At 35.1% G+C, this 14,881-nt stretch overlaps 2 protein-coding genes across 3 annotated transcripts in view; one reads left to right on the top strand and one right to left on the bottom strand.

The window, feature by feature from the left end:
* The first annotated feature begins 845 nt into the window (after nt 1-845).
* Nucleotides 846-7,386, top strand: LOC114941999 (uncharacterized). 2 transcript variants are annotated; one of them, XM_029317240.2, is made up of 10 exons: nt 846-1,037; nt 1,403-1,583; nt 1,863-2,010; nt 2,252-2,362; nt 2,623-3,369; nt 4,126-4,274; nt 4,543-5,325; nt 5,439-6,193; nt 6,265-6,781; nt 6,950-7,386. In XM_029317240.2, exons 2-10 carry the CDS (start codon nt 1,403-1,405, stop codon nt 7,270-7,272), a joined length of 3,714 nt encoding a protein of 1,237 aa, XP_029173073.2. In that variant the 5' UTR covers nt 846-1,037; the 3' UTR covers nt 7,273-7,386. The 2 variants fall into 2 exon arrangements, with proteins under 2 accessions (XP_029173073.2, XP_029173083.1); XM_029317250.2 differs by lacking the exons at nt 846-1,037; nt 1,403-1,583 and having other exon boundaries at nt 1,946-2,010; nt 2,254-2,362.
* Nucleotides 7,387-7,479: 93 nt separating this feature from the next.
* The window catches only part of Cht7 (chitinase 7), a 30,194-nt gene continuing 22,792 nt past the window's right edge, over nt 7,480-14,881 (bottom strand). The window contains 16 exon segments of the mRNA XM_085487798.1: nt 7,480-8,028; nt 8,189-8,390; nt 8,470-8,592; nt 8,824-9,009; nt 9,118-9,265; nt 9,388-9,528; nt 9,598-9,752; nt 10,084-10,301; nt 10,923-11,346; nt 11,583-11,892; nt 12,224-12,347; nt 12,606-12,785; nt 12,989-13,094; nt 13,096-13,227; nt 13,568-13,728; nt 14,459-14,540. Of these exon segments, the coding sequence (XP_085343924.1) occupies nt 7,820-8,028; nt 8,189-8,390; nt 8,470-8,592; nt 8,824-9,009; nt 9,118-9,265; nt 9,388-9,528; nt 9,598-9,752; nt 10,084-10,301; nt 10,923-11,346; nt 11,583-11,892; nt 12,224-12,347; nt 12,606-12,785; nt 12,989-13,094; nt 13,096-13,227; nt 13,568-13,728; nt 14,459-14,540 (2,901 nt within the window). The 3' untranslated portion in view covers nt 7,480-7,819.

The raw sequence follows: 14,881 nt of genomic DNA, 5'->3' as shown, positions 1-14,881 counted from the left end.
TATAATTGCGTGAGTGGGTGCGTGGGTGAAGGTGTAAAACTTAAAAATATCGCAATCGTCGTCTTCTTCTAAAAATTTTCAAAACTTTTTTAAAAATTTCGAGAGAATCAGTTCATTAATGAGAGAGTGCGTGAGTGGGCGAATAGGGTGGTAAAAATTTTTAAAAATCATAGTAGCCATCCCCGAAAAATTTACGAAATTTTGTTACCAATTTCGTGAAAATCTGCCAATAAATGTGTAAGCGCGTGGGTTGGGGGTATAAAACTTAAAAAACCAACATCGTCATACTCCCCGAAAAATTGGCAACATTTTGGTACCTGTTTCACGCAAATCGGTCCACAAATGCGGAAGGAATTTGCGGTCATACAGACAGACAGACAATTATAATAGATATGTTCTTTGGAGAATACCAATTTCTTCTGAAAACTTTCTTCGCATAAGACGAATGAGAGAAAGTTCAATATGTCTGTGTGTGTGCATCTAGCCAAAGATTTATAAATATTTATCAGAAAATCTTTTATCTTTCTGTCTCGAATATATTACAGGTGTGAAATTTTATGCGCGCATAAATATGTAAAAATTTTTGCAATACCAACAATATGTATAAAATCATCAAAGCTTACAACTTTACATAATAAACTGTGAATAGACTCTTATTATCAATTAAATTACAATTTGTTTATTTTAAAGAATTATATATGTATATAATATTCAATGCGTTTAAAATATCGAAGCTTTCGTCGGAATTGTTACGATACTTGTCTACGATATTCGATCCATAAAGTTCCTTTAGAGAGATGCGCTTGCGCTCTCCAAAGATTGGCACCTGCGCTTTAGAAGTCGTCTACGAGCTGAGTCCTCGACGCGTTTTGTTTGCTTCCTGATCTCGAACAGGATCAACAACGAAGTAATGAAGGTATCCTGAAAATACAGATGCTCTTTTGAGATGAGTGTCTCATCTTTGAAGCCAATCTGACGTACGTTTAGCTTCTGGGGAAGGAACTCCAGGAAGTAACCCGGATTTAATCCTCAGCAAGGTCTGGTCAAAATGGTTTTTATTGATGACTTCGTGAGCTCTCTAAAACGATAACATATTAATAAGGTTTCGTGCATAAAATAAATGTTATGCATTGTTATTGATAAAGTGTAAAAATATATTAATTATACAAGAGTATAGATCTCTAGAATTAAAACAAATATTTAATATAAAGATAATTTAAAAAATTTTTTTTAATTTAAATTTTTTAATCTTCCGTAAATACCCTCTTCATAATAAAAGTATTAATAATTAAACAAAAATTTGAAATAATGTCATAAGCTAAAAACACATTGACATATATTTTTATAAATATTTTTTGCATTTCTGGCGTAAAAAATTTGATTTTTATGTATGTGTTTATAGATGACGTTCGCGAATCGATCTACAAAAATATTAATCTTTCTACTTTGGACCAGTGTGATAAATTGTTACAATGTTCCTTGCACATTCAATACCATGTGCATGTGCTGGGTGCAAGATGATGATGATGATTTCACGAAGATGGACATCAGTTGCATGGGAGTTTCATTCGCACGATTTCCTGGTACACATAAAATCGATATTTTTGTACATTATATAAATATTATTTTTAATTTTTTCCATTATATCAGCTTAAAAATATATATTATTTTTCTATTATTATTATTTCCTATTATGTTTAGTATTATTATATAATTTTTTTTCTTATAATAATAGTAAAATTTTATTATAATAATATATGTAATGATATATTTATATTTATATCAATAAACATCATAAATTAAAACAATTCTAAAATATAATTAACACAAATTAAACTTATTTTTATAAAAATATATTTTAGACATATCAGTAAACTATGTAGCACAACTGGATATTGCTGGCTCCGGAATACAAGTGCTAGATAATGACGCGCTTGCGAGTTTTGCCAGTGTCGAAGCTTTGGGATTGATGAGCAACCGATTATCCAGCATAGGCGAAAAATCTTTATTGTAAGTTTATATTGAATTTCTTGTACATACAATATGAAAGACACATATATAAATACTTATATATTTTTTAAATAGTAAATTTATTATAAAATAATTATCTGTTTAAAAATTATGTTTTATATTGATTTCCCAAATAGATTATATTGAATAAAATTTGCAAAATTTGATTGATTAATATTACTAGTTTTAAAAATATTCTGTGAGATTAGGAGATTAATACCTTTAATACTTTTCTTGTAAGAGGTGTTACGGACAGTCTACGTTCATTGGATCTAAGCTACAATTCCCTTGAGGATGTGCCTTTCAAGGTTTTTCGCGATCTAAAAAAATTTAATTGGCTCAACATGCACAGGTACGAATAAATCGCTTATTACAAAAGTGGTATATTTTTAATCTTTATTATTTCGATTTCAGTAAAAATTGCCAATTTTTTTATTTCTCTAATATACTCGTATTTAAAATCCTAGCATTTTTAAGAAAGCAAGAAAAATATGATTTAATAAAAAACACCACATAATAAAATAAGGCATTTTTATTTTTTCATATACATAAAATAATAAAGATATAATAATCATAATATAATCAAGAAAATTAATTATTATTAATTATCAGCAATCACCTAACATCGTTGGATGGCGACTGGGGCCGCACTAAGGACACCTTGACGAACGCATTCTTCGGGGATAACTCTATCACTGAAGTACCTAGAATCTTTTCGAGTTTCACCACACTGGTATGGTTGAATCTAGACAGCAATAACATCGAGACGCTCTCCAAGGATTGTTTGCCACCGAATATACATACCTTAAGCATTAACAATAATCTCTTGAAGGAATTCCCACAATCTTTAGGGGATTTGAAAGAACTTACTTGGCTTTATATGAGAGGAAACGATCTCAAGTATCTGGAATTCCCGGATTTCCGTAACTCCGGTTTGGAATTGATCGACGTTAGCGAGAATTCCATCGAAAAGATAAAGACACCCACCTTGAGCAATCGTACTTTGAAGGTGAGGGACTTTAATCTCGCGGGAAACAAATTGACCTCATTGCCCGGCAAAATGTTCAATCATCTCGAAACGAGAAGGATCCACTTGTCGTCAAACAGTATCAGAAATGTCGATAGCGATGCCTTTCATGGTCTGGAAGATATTGTCGAATATTTGAATCTCGAGAACAACGATTTGCCGGCGGTACCGAGCGCTGTCAGTCGATTGAGAGCATTGTCGTATCTTTACTTGGCTAACAACGAGATTAGAAATATTTCCGGTGAGGCTTTTCAAGAATTTGCAGAGCATCTGAAGGCCCTCTCTCTTGCGACTAACAATCTGGATGCAGTACCCGTGGCTGCTTTGTCCAGGTATTCCTAACATTGTAACATAAAATTGATTAGATCATACACAAGTTTTGATAATTTAAAAAAATTAATTTCCACAAGAATTGATTTGGAATCAAGTATATGTAAAAAACAACATTTTTCAATAATATTATATAATTATTGAAAATAGTACATTTATATTCCTGCAAAGAAAATATAAGCGTTATCGATTTATATAATCTTTAAAAATAATATATGACAAATAAAAATGTTGATTAATGCATTTTTAGTAATATAAAAATATCCTTCATTAAATCAATTTTTCATTAAGTTCATTATAAATTCAAGTCAACATAATAAAACATGCAAAAATGTATAATATTATACAAATAAAAAATATTCAATATAAGAGTTAAACGTAAACACAAGTAGCCAATTGATTATTTATATTATTAGTGAGAAAAAATGATAAAAAACGACCAAGACTGGACAAATAATAATTATTTATTGATTTAAATGATGACGTTTAATTATTATTCAATTTTTATTTAATTATTATTTAATTATTATTTGTCCAGTCTTGGTCGTTTTATATAATTTTTTCTCATTTTTCTATTACTAGCGACTTCAATATATACATCAAATTAATGTTATATTATTTATGTAACAAACAGTTATATAATAAAGTATAAAGGTCAAAATAAATTACGTAGCTTAGGATATGAGTTAATAATAGAAGATCCTAATGGCGGGAAGAAAGTTTGATGCAATGTATTTGATGATCAATCTTCGAAACAGATGCCAGAGGCTACTGCACCTGAATCTCGGTTATAACAAGATCTCCCACGTAGAGTCAGGTGATTTCGAGTGGGCCGAGGACCTTGAGATCCTATTGCTCAGGAACAATATCTTGACGAAACTGAAAGCTGAGACCTTCAAGGGAGCCGGTGCGTTGTCCGTAAATCGGTTGCGAAAGTACATTACTCGAAATAAAATCGATACACATGTATTTATACATCACAGTCATCAATTCAGATTAACTTATATACTTGCTATTTATATACTCGCTTGCTAAAATATTCCTAAATTTAATTATAATTGTATTTCTCTTTCTTTTATTATCTAATGAAAGAAAACAATATAAAACTATTTATAGAAATATCTTAATTATATATATATATAAATTTATCTCTTTAATGGAATATTATTTTTTAGGCAAATTAAAGGAGCTTAGCTTATCCTTCAATCACTTGACGGAACTCGATGATGACTGCTTCGTTGGTATGGAGGACAGCCTGGACATTCTCGAGTTGAGCTTCGCCTTTGCTACAGATGTTTTTCCTCAGCGTGCGCTCAGACCACTCTCGAATCTTCGTTGGCTGGTGTTAGATAACAACAATTTCCAGACGATCGAAGCAACTGCCTTTTACTCTTTCCAACAACTACGTTATATTAACATGGAATCGAACAGGCTGCATTACTTGCCCGAGAGGATATTCCTCTCTAGCGTACATCCGGAATTGAGAGACGTCAAACTAGGATACAATTTCTTGGAAGCGATTCCAGAATCAAGTTTCCATAACCTGACCGAGCTGCTATCCCTCGATCTGACCGGAAATCGAATAAAAGTCTTGGCATCCGGCTCTATCATGGATTGTCCGAAACTGGTTACCATATCCTTAGCTTACAATAGAATACAGAAGATGGAGAGAAATGCCCTGTACGGTTTGTCCAGCTTGCGTTTCCTTCACCTGGAGTTCAACAAGCTGACCGTGCTGGATTTGGCCGCCATCGCGGAAATCGGTGGTCCCGACTTTGCTCTAAATGTTTCCTATAACGCAATCGCGTACGTCGATTCGGGATCCACGATGAACAATCTCACCAGATTGGATCTTGGATTCAACAATATCAGCCATTTATCAGCGGATACGTTCTACGGAACGCCCGATTTAAAAAGCTTAAATCTGCGGAGCAATTTCCTCACAACAATTGATTCAGGTAACGAAAAATCAAAACAATATATATATTTTTTTTTTAAAGTCTTATTCTTAACATTTTTCATTGAATATACTAAAATAATAAATTTCTTTAACAATTCTACTGTTTTACAGGAACATTTGCGTTTCCTCATTTGGAAATCCTAGATCTAAGCGACAATAAAATAGACACATTGCGCAAGCAATCCTTCCACGGTTTAGAATCTCTTCAGCGGCTGGATCTCGGCGGAAACGAAATCGTCCAATTGTCGACCGAGCAATTTAGAAACCTGAAAAGTTTGAGGATCCTAAATCTCTCGAGCAACAAGATTCGATCGTTACCCCGAGACGTTTTCGAGGGTACTAAATTGGAGATCCTCGATCTCAGTCATAATAAATTCACCGTCGTACCATCGCCGTCATTCTTAGAAGTCGCCTACACTCTGAGAGATCTCAATATGGCGGAAAATTTTCTGGATCACCTTGACTCGACCGCTTTTCCAACTTCTCATCTAGTATCCCTGAATCTCGCGCAAAATCGTTTAACTATACTGCCAGATAATTCATTCGTCTCCTTGGGAACATTACTCAGCTTGAACGTGTCTCAGAATATTCTTCAGGCAAACTTTAAAGAGCTGTTCCATTACTTGCCAAATCTTAGACAGCTTTACATGGCTAATTGTGGCCTTAGGAGCATACCGTTACTGCCATTGACGAATTTAAATATCTTAGATTTATCCTTCAACAATGTTGACGAAACCGTCGACAAGCAATTTCAATACCTGGAGGGTTTAAAGATTCTTTTGCTGGTAAATAACTCGTTGACATTAATGCCCGGCGTTAGATTGAATTTGTTGAGGGAGCTCGACGTATCTGGGAATCCTATCGAGGTAAAATTCAATAAAATAAAATATAAAAAAGCATAAAAATTTAGAACACAAAAGAAATAATATTTTTGCAGGAATTGACGAAGGATAGCTTCTTAGGTTATCCGAGGCTAGAAAAATTAAACTTGAAGAATTTAAATCGAACCAGATTAGTGGACAAGGATTGTCTTCGACCTTTGAAGTACTTGAAGCATCTGCGAATTCAAACGTGGCCACAAGCCGACGGGTTCCATCTGCGCCACTTGTTATCCGGTCTACCTCTTCGAACGGTCGAGATTCAGGTGACGGAACATTTGCTGAGACATCAAATACAAAATGTCTTTACGAAACATTTGAGAGAGTTGACGATCACCGGAAATGATCTTGAGTTGATCTCTTCCGAAGCGTTCTCCACTATCGAAGGCGGAGAATTAATATTGAGAATCAAAGACACGCACGTTCAAAGGCTTCAATCGGATATTTTTCTATCGTTGACGAAAAGATTGTCGCAGCTTACGCTGGACCTGAGGAACAATCATATCAATGAATTGAGTCCGTCGATAATTTACGGAAATCTTTCCTGGGAGACTGTTGGGACTAACATGGTAGCTGGTAAGTTTATAATAAAAAACATAAAGAGAGCAATAAAATTTTAAAAAATTAGAAATTATTAATTTGAAGTTTAAAGTAACATAAAATGATTAAAATACTCGATATATATATATATATATATATATATATATATATATATATGTATGTAATAAATACTTGCCTTTTCAGGTGGACTTCAGGTATCCGGGAATCCGCTCGAATGCGACTGCGAGATTGCGTGGCTGAGTTTATGGTTGCGCAGATGGCTCAGAGAATCCCGACAGATTCACACAGCATCGCAGTCCGATGCCAGACAACTGAGGACCATAGCAGGTCGAGCTGTATGTACCGAAACAACTCCGTCTTACTCTTCCGACAAGGTCCTGTTGACTTTAGGAACTCCGCATACCGCTTGCCAAGCTTCCGCCCTCAGTTCCGGAAATTACGAACGACTGGCGACAGCTTGGCTGGCCTTCATCGAGTTCTTCATTTTCGTTTTCATTGCCAATTAATGGCGAGTTTATATTACGACGAATCATTCTTGGGCCTACCCTTTCAAAGTTTAATGTGATTTTTTATGTAAGAGATTATCGATAAAAAATAAAATTGAATAATTACGAAAAATATTTCTCGCTATTTTTTTCACGACACCGAAAGACAGCAGGATGCTTTTTTTATTAAAAGCAAAAGATAAGAGAGAAAATGATTATTGTTTCTGCTTATAATATTTCGAGAAATCTTTATTTACAAACATAATTGTCACATGATTTCGTTTGTGCTTTATACAGATGGCGAAGGTAGAGATAGACGAGAATGGAAAAATATTCTTAAAAGTAATTAAGGTACTTGTAATTATAAGATATATAATAATGAAATAAGAAATTCGTGAAAAGAGAGAGAAATTCTGTTAACCGTTGCGCGATGGTACAATTATACCTGTCTCGTCATACTTACGAATTATAATAATGAATACTTTTGATAATATTATTTTCCCTAGAGATTTTCGTCGTTTTTTTTTATTTTACAAATTTTATTTACTCTTTATTATGTTTCTCGCTTTTAAACGGGTGGCGCCTGCGTATGCTGCAAACAACCCTCGACATTTTCCGGCCAATCGCAAACGTTCTCATTGGGATTGAAGACCAGATTCACTGGGCAAGGCATGTGATGCTTGCGTTCGCCCTCACACATATAATACATCGTGCAATCATTCTTATCCGCATGATAAGATATATGATTGTCTTCCTCGTCACACAGTACCTCATTCGCTGCAAAATTTATTTTAACGTAAACAAATCTTAATCTCTTTCTCTATCTCATTTTGTAGCTCTTTCACATACTTTTTATCGATTTAGTGATTTAATATCTTTTGTAATGTTATATCTTTGCAAGAAAAATATTATTTGTTTTATATCAAAATTTACTTACGATCCTTAGTAGTATATTTTCCACTTCTCGAGGTACTTTCATAAGGACCGTCGTACTCTAGCTTGACTTTGTAGCTCTGCAGTTCCTTCTTCATCGTCTTGATCAGCGGATACCTTCCTGCTCCACAAGATCCTCTGAAGTCGTCCATATCAACTGACCAGATCATGACGCCTCCGAAGCCTTCTTCCTTAAGCCAAGCCATCTGTAAAAATGTAATGTTTAAGAAACGTATGCATGAATAAAAAAGTGTGGATAATTAATATTAAAATATGGTCACGTACCTTATTTATAAGACTTCTTTCGTCGTCAAATCCAACCCACTGATCATCTCTGTACGCAAATGGTACTTGTTGCTCACTATCCCATACCAGAGTCGTATTATCTTCGTTTAAGAAGCTACAGACCTATTTACAAAATATTTATTCAGACAAGCGCAATTAAGATATTTTAAAATTTATAGAAAATAAGACATACATTTTTAATATAAAATTCTTAAAAATTAAGAATTCTTTGAATGGATTGATATTTAATAAATATTTTAATATACTTTTAATTACATTTTGCTTTTTCAAAGGAAGAATAAAGACGATGTAGAAACATGATTAAGCAAAATGAAAAAATGATATTGAGCAAACCTCATAATAGGACAAGAATCCAGATTCGTTGGTGAAATTTCCAGCCAATCCGCCACCAGATGCTGGTGCACCAATATCGAACTTGTCTTTATCGACCAGCGTAAAGGACCTACCGTACGTGGGCATTCCTATCATGAGCTTTTCCTTCGGAGCTCCTTGTTTCACCCATTCTCGTGCACTATAATCCTGAAATAATGAAATAAGCGAAATAAGAAAAGTATAATAACACAAATTAAGAGGACATTTTTTAACACGTGCATATTATTCATAAATACATGATATTTACGTACTTACCACTGTCAGCTTTTTCTGATAACTGGTAGCGCTTTCTAAAGGATATAACGGACTGTTGTGGCCAACCTGTCTCTCCCATTGACCATGGAAATCATATGCCATTACATTGATAAAATCTAGGTACTTCGATATTTCAGGAACATCGTATCTAAAAAAGAAAAATTTTACTCGTCGTTATAAGTTAAGAATTTTTATATATTAATTTATAAAATTACAATAATATACTACTTTTAATTTGTACAAAATAACAAATTTAAATAGTTTATTTACCCTGCAGCAATGGCTTCGAAACTTGCGGGCACTGCGGCTGACAGGATCAATTTCGGTTGATCGGAGCTTTTTGCTTCGCCCTCGAAAGCCAGTCTTAACTCCTTTAAAAGATTAACGTAGGCCGCCCGGTCGTCGGCTCCTCTATAAAAATTTTAAAAGATTATAATATATATTCTTGATAAAGTAAAAAATACAAGTTAGAAAAAAAACCTTGGATATTCCCAGTCAACATCCAATCCGTCAAATTTATATTCTCGCAAGAAATCGATAGCCTCATAGACGAATTGATTCATTCGGAATGTATTACTGGTAAGTTCCTTAAAAGGAGTCGAGCCGAATGCCCATCCTCCGATCGCAAGAAGAATCTGAAAATATTATAAAGTACGAGTGATTTAATTGCAGCAATCTGCTTGTTTGAATATTATATTCGATTCTTGTGCTTGTTTGATTAATTGTTTTTTAATCATTTATATCTTATCACTTATTTTTTAATCATTTTATAATTTTCTTGTTTGTCTCTTTGTAGAATGTTGCGAAAGTTAAAAGATCGAGAAATGAGTTGAAATTTTTGTAACTGGAATAACTTTCACGAAACAGCTTTCTTCGGTGAGATTTCGTATTTAAAATAATACTATAATACAATAAAATAATATAAAAAAATATAAAATATAATTTGTAAAAATTTGGGACAAATACCTTAATGTCTGGATTCTTCTCGCGGAGTGCGATTAATCGTTGGTACATTTCAGCGTCTTTATCGCTTCCTTCGGTAAGTAAATGATCTTTCAGAGTTGCAAACGCGTATATCACGTGCGTGCAAAGAGTCGGATCGATGTCCTCCGGACTGAATCGTCCCATACCTGGCCTTTTGTGTGACCAATTTGTCAGGTAACAAATAGTTTGAGCCTCTCTCTCTGCCAATGCGTAAGAAAACTTTCACTAGGACGCGCAATTAATTTCCGATCGTAAAAATTATCGTAGCAGAACTTTTAATTATTATTTTAAACACTAAGAAAATATATACATGCGCTTACGAAATGTTTTACGTAAAACATATGATAAACCCCATACAGCACACAAGTTTGCAGCAATATTGCAACAACATCGCAATATTGTGCATTGCATAGCAATAATGCAGAAATATTATATATATGCATGAATTTGCAATATAGTTTAAACAACGTTGCAGCAACATTTCAGAAATATTATAAAAATAAAATTCACGCAAAAAATATTAGGTACAGGACATTCAGTCCGATCATGTATTTGGCACATTTCCAATAATCCAATAGTAATATGACATATATATTGCATTATTGCTGCAATGTTATAGAACAATATTTCTGAAAGCGGACATTTTACCGTTGCTGCAACCTTGCAGCAAGACTGCTACAACATTTCACAATGTTTATGCAATGTTGTAATATTGCAATGAAATGTTACCACAATGCTGCTGCAATTTTGTTGTGCTGTATGAGACCTAACTCTAATTTTGTTACCATTATACATACAAATTCTGAACAGAATTGATATACCGTGAGTTGGAGTATTAATGACGAGTGTCGTAGCTTTCTGAAGCTTCTTCTTGTTAAGGACTTCCGAAACAGAAATCTTGTAAGCTTCCGGTTTCTTCACGATCGTCTCCGTGATAGTGGAGGCAACCGCGCTCCAGTCGATGTCTTTCGCGTTGGAACCGCGCGAAACACCCCTGAGTTCCTCCCTCATCGCGCCGATCAAAGGGTATCGAACATTTCCACCGCAAACGGTGCCATTGAAGTCGTCCATGTCGATTGTCCACACCATGGCACCTCCGTAACCCTTGCTCTTCAGCCACTGCATTTTATTCCTGATAGACTTCTCGTCGTCGAAACCGACCCATTGGTCATTGTGCACCAGGTAGGGTACCTTCATCTCGTCATCCCAAACGTAGCCGGCGCCATTGTGTAGCATTTCACAGATCTGAAATTGCGGAATGAGTTTTTCTTATTTACAGATATAATTCAATTTTCATCATTTTGTGTTTTATGAAATATACAATTTATATTGTATATTTAAATATTACAATTTATTTTGTATATTTAAATATTACAATTTATTTTGTCATGTTTATTCAAGATTAAAGAAAATTTTAATTATAAATTTGAAAATCGCGATTTAAAAATCATTTGTACTATAAACACGAAACGAGAAAGTACCTCGTAATACGCGAGAAAACCTGACTCCTTGGTATATTCTCCTGCTTTTCCGCCACCACTAGCTGCTGAATGTACGCGGAAGTTTGCTGGATTTGAAAGAGTAAAGGACCGGCCGTACGTAGGCATGCCTATAATCAATTTTTCCTTCGGTGCACCTAGTTTAACCCACATCGTGGCTGCATTATCAACGCTCAATTGCTTCTGCCATTCCGAATCCAATGACGAGGCGTACAAAGGAGCGTTATGACCGGTTTCTCTCTCCCATTTGCCATGAAAGTCGTAGGCCATGAGATTAATAAAATCTAAATAACTAAGCAAATAAAAAAAAATGCACTTTATTAAATAATACACTTCTACACATCGCGATCGAGATATGATAAATGCAGATGAATGAGTGATTCACAAGAATGTCTTTCAGAATTCTACAAAAAATTCTCTTGCGAAGAATGAGGTTAAATAAAAAATATTATTTACACAAACTTGATGGCTAATTAACTTCGATATCGCATAAAATTATTGTGTGTTTTTCTTATTCATTATAAGGATTATTTTACGCTCGTATGTATGCCATATAATTTTGCATTTTAATTTATCCTACATTATTATCGGAACACTGTTTAATTAATTATTAATCATTCTACCTGGCAACAGCAGGCACGTCATATCCACTCTTGACATTGTCAGGTCCGACTGGTACAGCGGCGGTTAACAGAAGACGGGGTTTCTTCCTCTCTTGTGCCTCCGCTTCAAAAGCTTCCCGGAGCTCTGAAGCGAGGAAATAATTATGAAAAATTAATTCAAATCGTGCATTATGCAAAAAATGTGTTATGCGACGATAAGATTGGAAATGTCAAACGATTCCACGTGTCATGTTCAACTCGTGTAATTCTGAGGAATAAAACAATAGGCAATATAATCGCGTTATCAAGATTGAACGCCGTACGCATGTATCTGACATTTCCAGTCTCGAAAAATTTGCAAGTGAATATTGTTATTATTGCCCTTTTCCAGGCGAGTCTTTACCCTTCAGCAACAGAACGTAATTCTTCTTGTCTTCCCCACCCTTTGGATATTCCCAGTCGATGTCAAGGCCGTCGAAGTTTCTGTCTCGCAAGTATGGTATAGCACTGTAGATGAAGGTCTGTCGGGCATATCTCGTCGAGGACACGTCCTTGAACTTCTGCGTGCCAAAGGACCAACCGCCTGAAAGAGAAAGAGAAAAACTTGCAGTTTTATCCGACAGGTTTTACACGTATTTTGCATATTATTTTAAATATCGTTAAAAATTATTAAGGAATAATATCAAACGCTGTGGCTACATTCAATAATAAGTATAGCTTCACTCTTCTTCCTCAAAATCCACAATTTTCGACAAGATAATACGAATGGAAGCAAAACAAACTCACCGATCGCGAGCAGGACCTTCAGGGATGGATTAGCCTTTTTAAGATTCACTACCCTTTCGTACAGGCCGATCTTGCCGTCCTTCGTTTCGTCATTCGATTCGAAACTAGGTCAGTTTGTTCTTCTTCAGCCACCCGAAGGCGAAAATTACGTGGGTGCAGAGATCAGGTTGAATGTCCTCCGGCAGGAACTTGCCGATCTTTGTGCGATACTGAGACCAATTGGTGTAATAACACACCAGCTGTGGACGGAGATAATATCAAATTATTATACTAGAATTATACACACACATACATAAAACGTAGCTGTACTGATTTCTATTTTGAAATACTTATACCAAACGACTATATAATTTAATTACATAATAACACAGTATAATTATATATAGATAACAATTGGCCATTTTTTTTTTTTTACAGAATCGCGGCGGGCGTCGACTTGAGTTGAACAACTTATTTTAATTTTTGAAACAAGCAGAAATGAAAACGGACAATATAAAAACAGCTGTTCGCTGTAAACGATTCGTGCATTCCCTTTAACATCTCGTTATCGTTAACATATCGATACTTAACGAAACGTACCTTGTAATCGTTCGTCTTGCCGGGTTGCAGCTCGTTCTTCGTGTTCTTGTTGCTGACACGATTTCGCGTGACCTTGAACCTGTTGACACTGGCTGAGACCTCCTGATCGTTCGAGATCGACGGGGCGGAAGTCGTCGGTCTGCGGAATCTCTTTCTCGCGCCTGGCAAATACATATGTATATATATATATATATGTATATATACATATATGCATGCAGACACAATCGCCGGATAATTACGCAAAATTCGCTCCGATTCTTCCTTCGGCGATTATGCAACTCTCGCACACGAATATGCGTTTCAACGTTGCGTAAGATCTCGCGCGCGTATACATAAGGCACGAAACTTGGAAAGGCAAGTGCCTTTCACCCGTTAGAACCGATTATATTCTGGGGCCAAGCACGATTTTGCATATGTCACGCAATATCGTGACGAGAGGGGCGGCCCTTTTTTCCGACTTTTTTCGGAACATTATATAATACGAGTTTGTGAAACCGGAAATGCGCTCGCACGCGGAGGAGACACCTAAAAATCGGCACCGACACCTGCGCCATCGTATCGCGGATCGGTAAAAAAATTTATATAATCGGCGGTGGAGAAATTGTAAATCGTTATATATACCGTTCGGAATTATAAAGACTCTCTGACGTAATGCCGCGCTGTGAAACAACGCACCGATCGATTACGTTACCGATCAATCATCGATATAACTAATCGATAATGGAATCATTAGTAGAGCTCTAATGAATCCCTTATTCGTTTCAAGGTATATAGATTCGAATTGCTAGCCTGTGGCTGGCAGATTTAATCGTCACGATTTTCTGAGCGCAATCGTTCGCAATAGATTTCCGATACCGTTGGAAATTAACGGATACAGAAATTATAGATTACCTTCGGCATGCTGTAGGAGGCCTAGAAGCAGCACCGCGAAGCAGACGAGCAGCAGCCTCCAGGTAATTCTGCTGTTCGACGCCTGGAAAGAAAGTGAAGGTGAAGATAACGCAACAGCAGGTAAATACAATGAGAATGTAATGGGTTTAATGCACTCGGCTCGTTGCTGCCGTATATCGCTTTCAATTGAATCTAAAAAAACCCGCATAAAAATCTATCATAAAAAAACTCATAAATAAATCTTATAAATTGTCTTTTATTAAATAGATAATTACTATAATTTTGATTTATACGCAAAAAAAAATTAATTAATTTTATATTGCTTTGTCTAAGTATGAATATAACAGCTATAAAATATAATAATGGAAGACAGTATTTAATCATTATTTTAAATGCAATATTTTTTGTATTATGCAGTAGCAC

This window comes from Nylanderia fulva, unplaced genomic scaffold (genome assembly GCF_048542155.1).
Source record: "Nylanderia fulva isolate GAGA-0341 unplaced genomic scaffold, ASM4854215v1 Scaffold6, whole genome shotgun sequence".
Taxonomy (NCBI): domain Eukaryota; kingdom Metazoa; phylum Arthropoda; class Insecta; order Hymenoptera; family Formicidae; genus Nylanderia; species Nylanderia fulva.
This window is presented reverse-complemented; position numbering and strand designations above follow the sequence as displayed.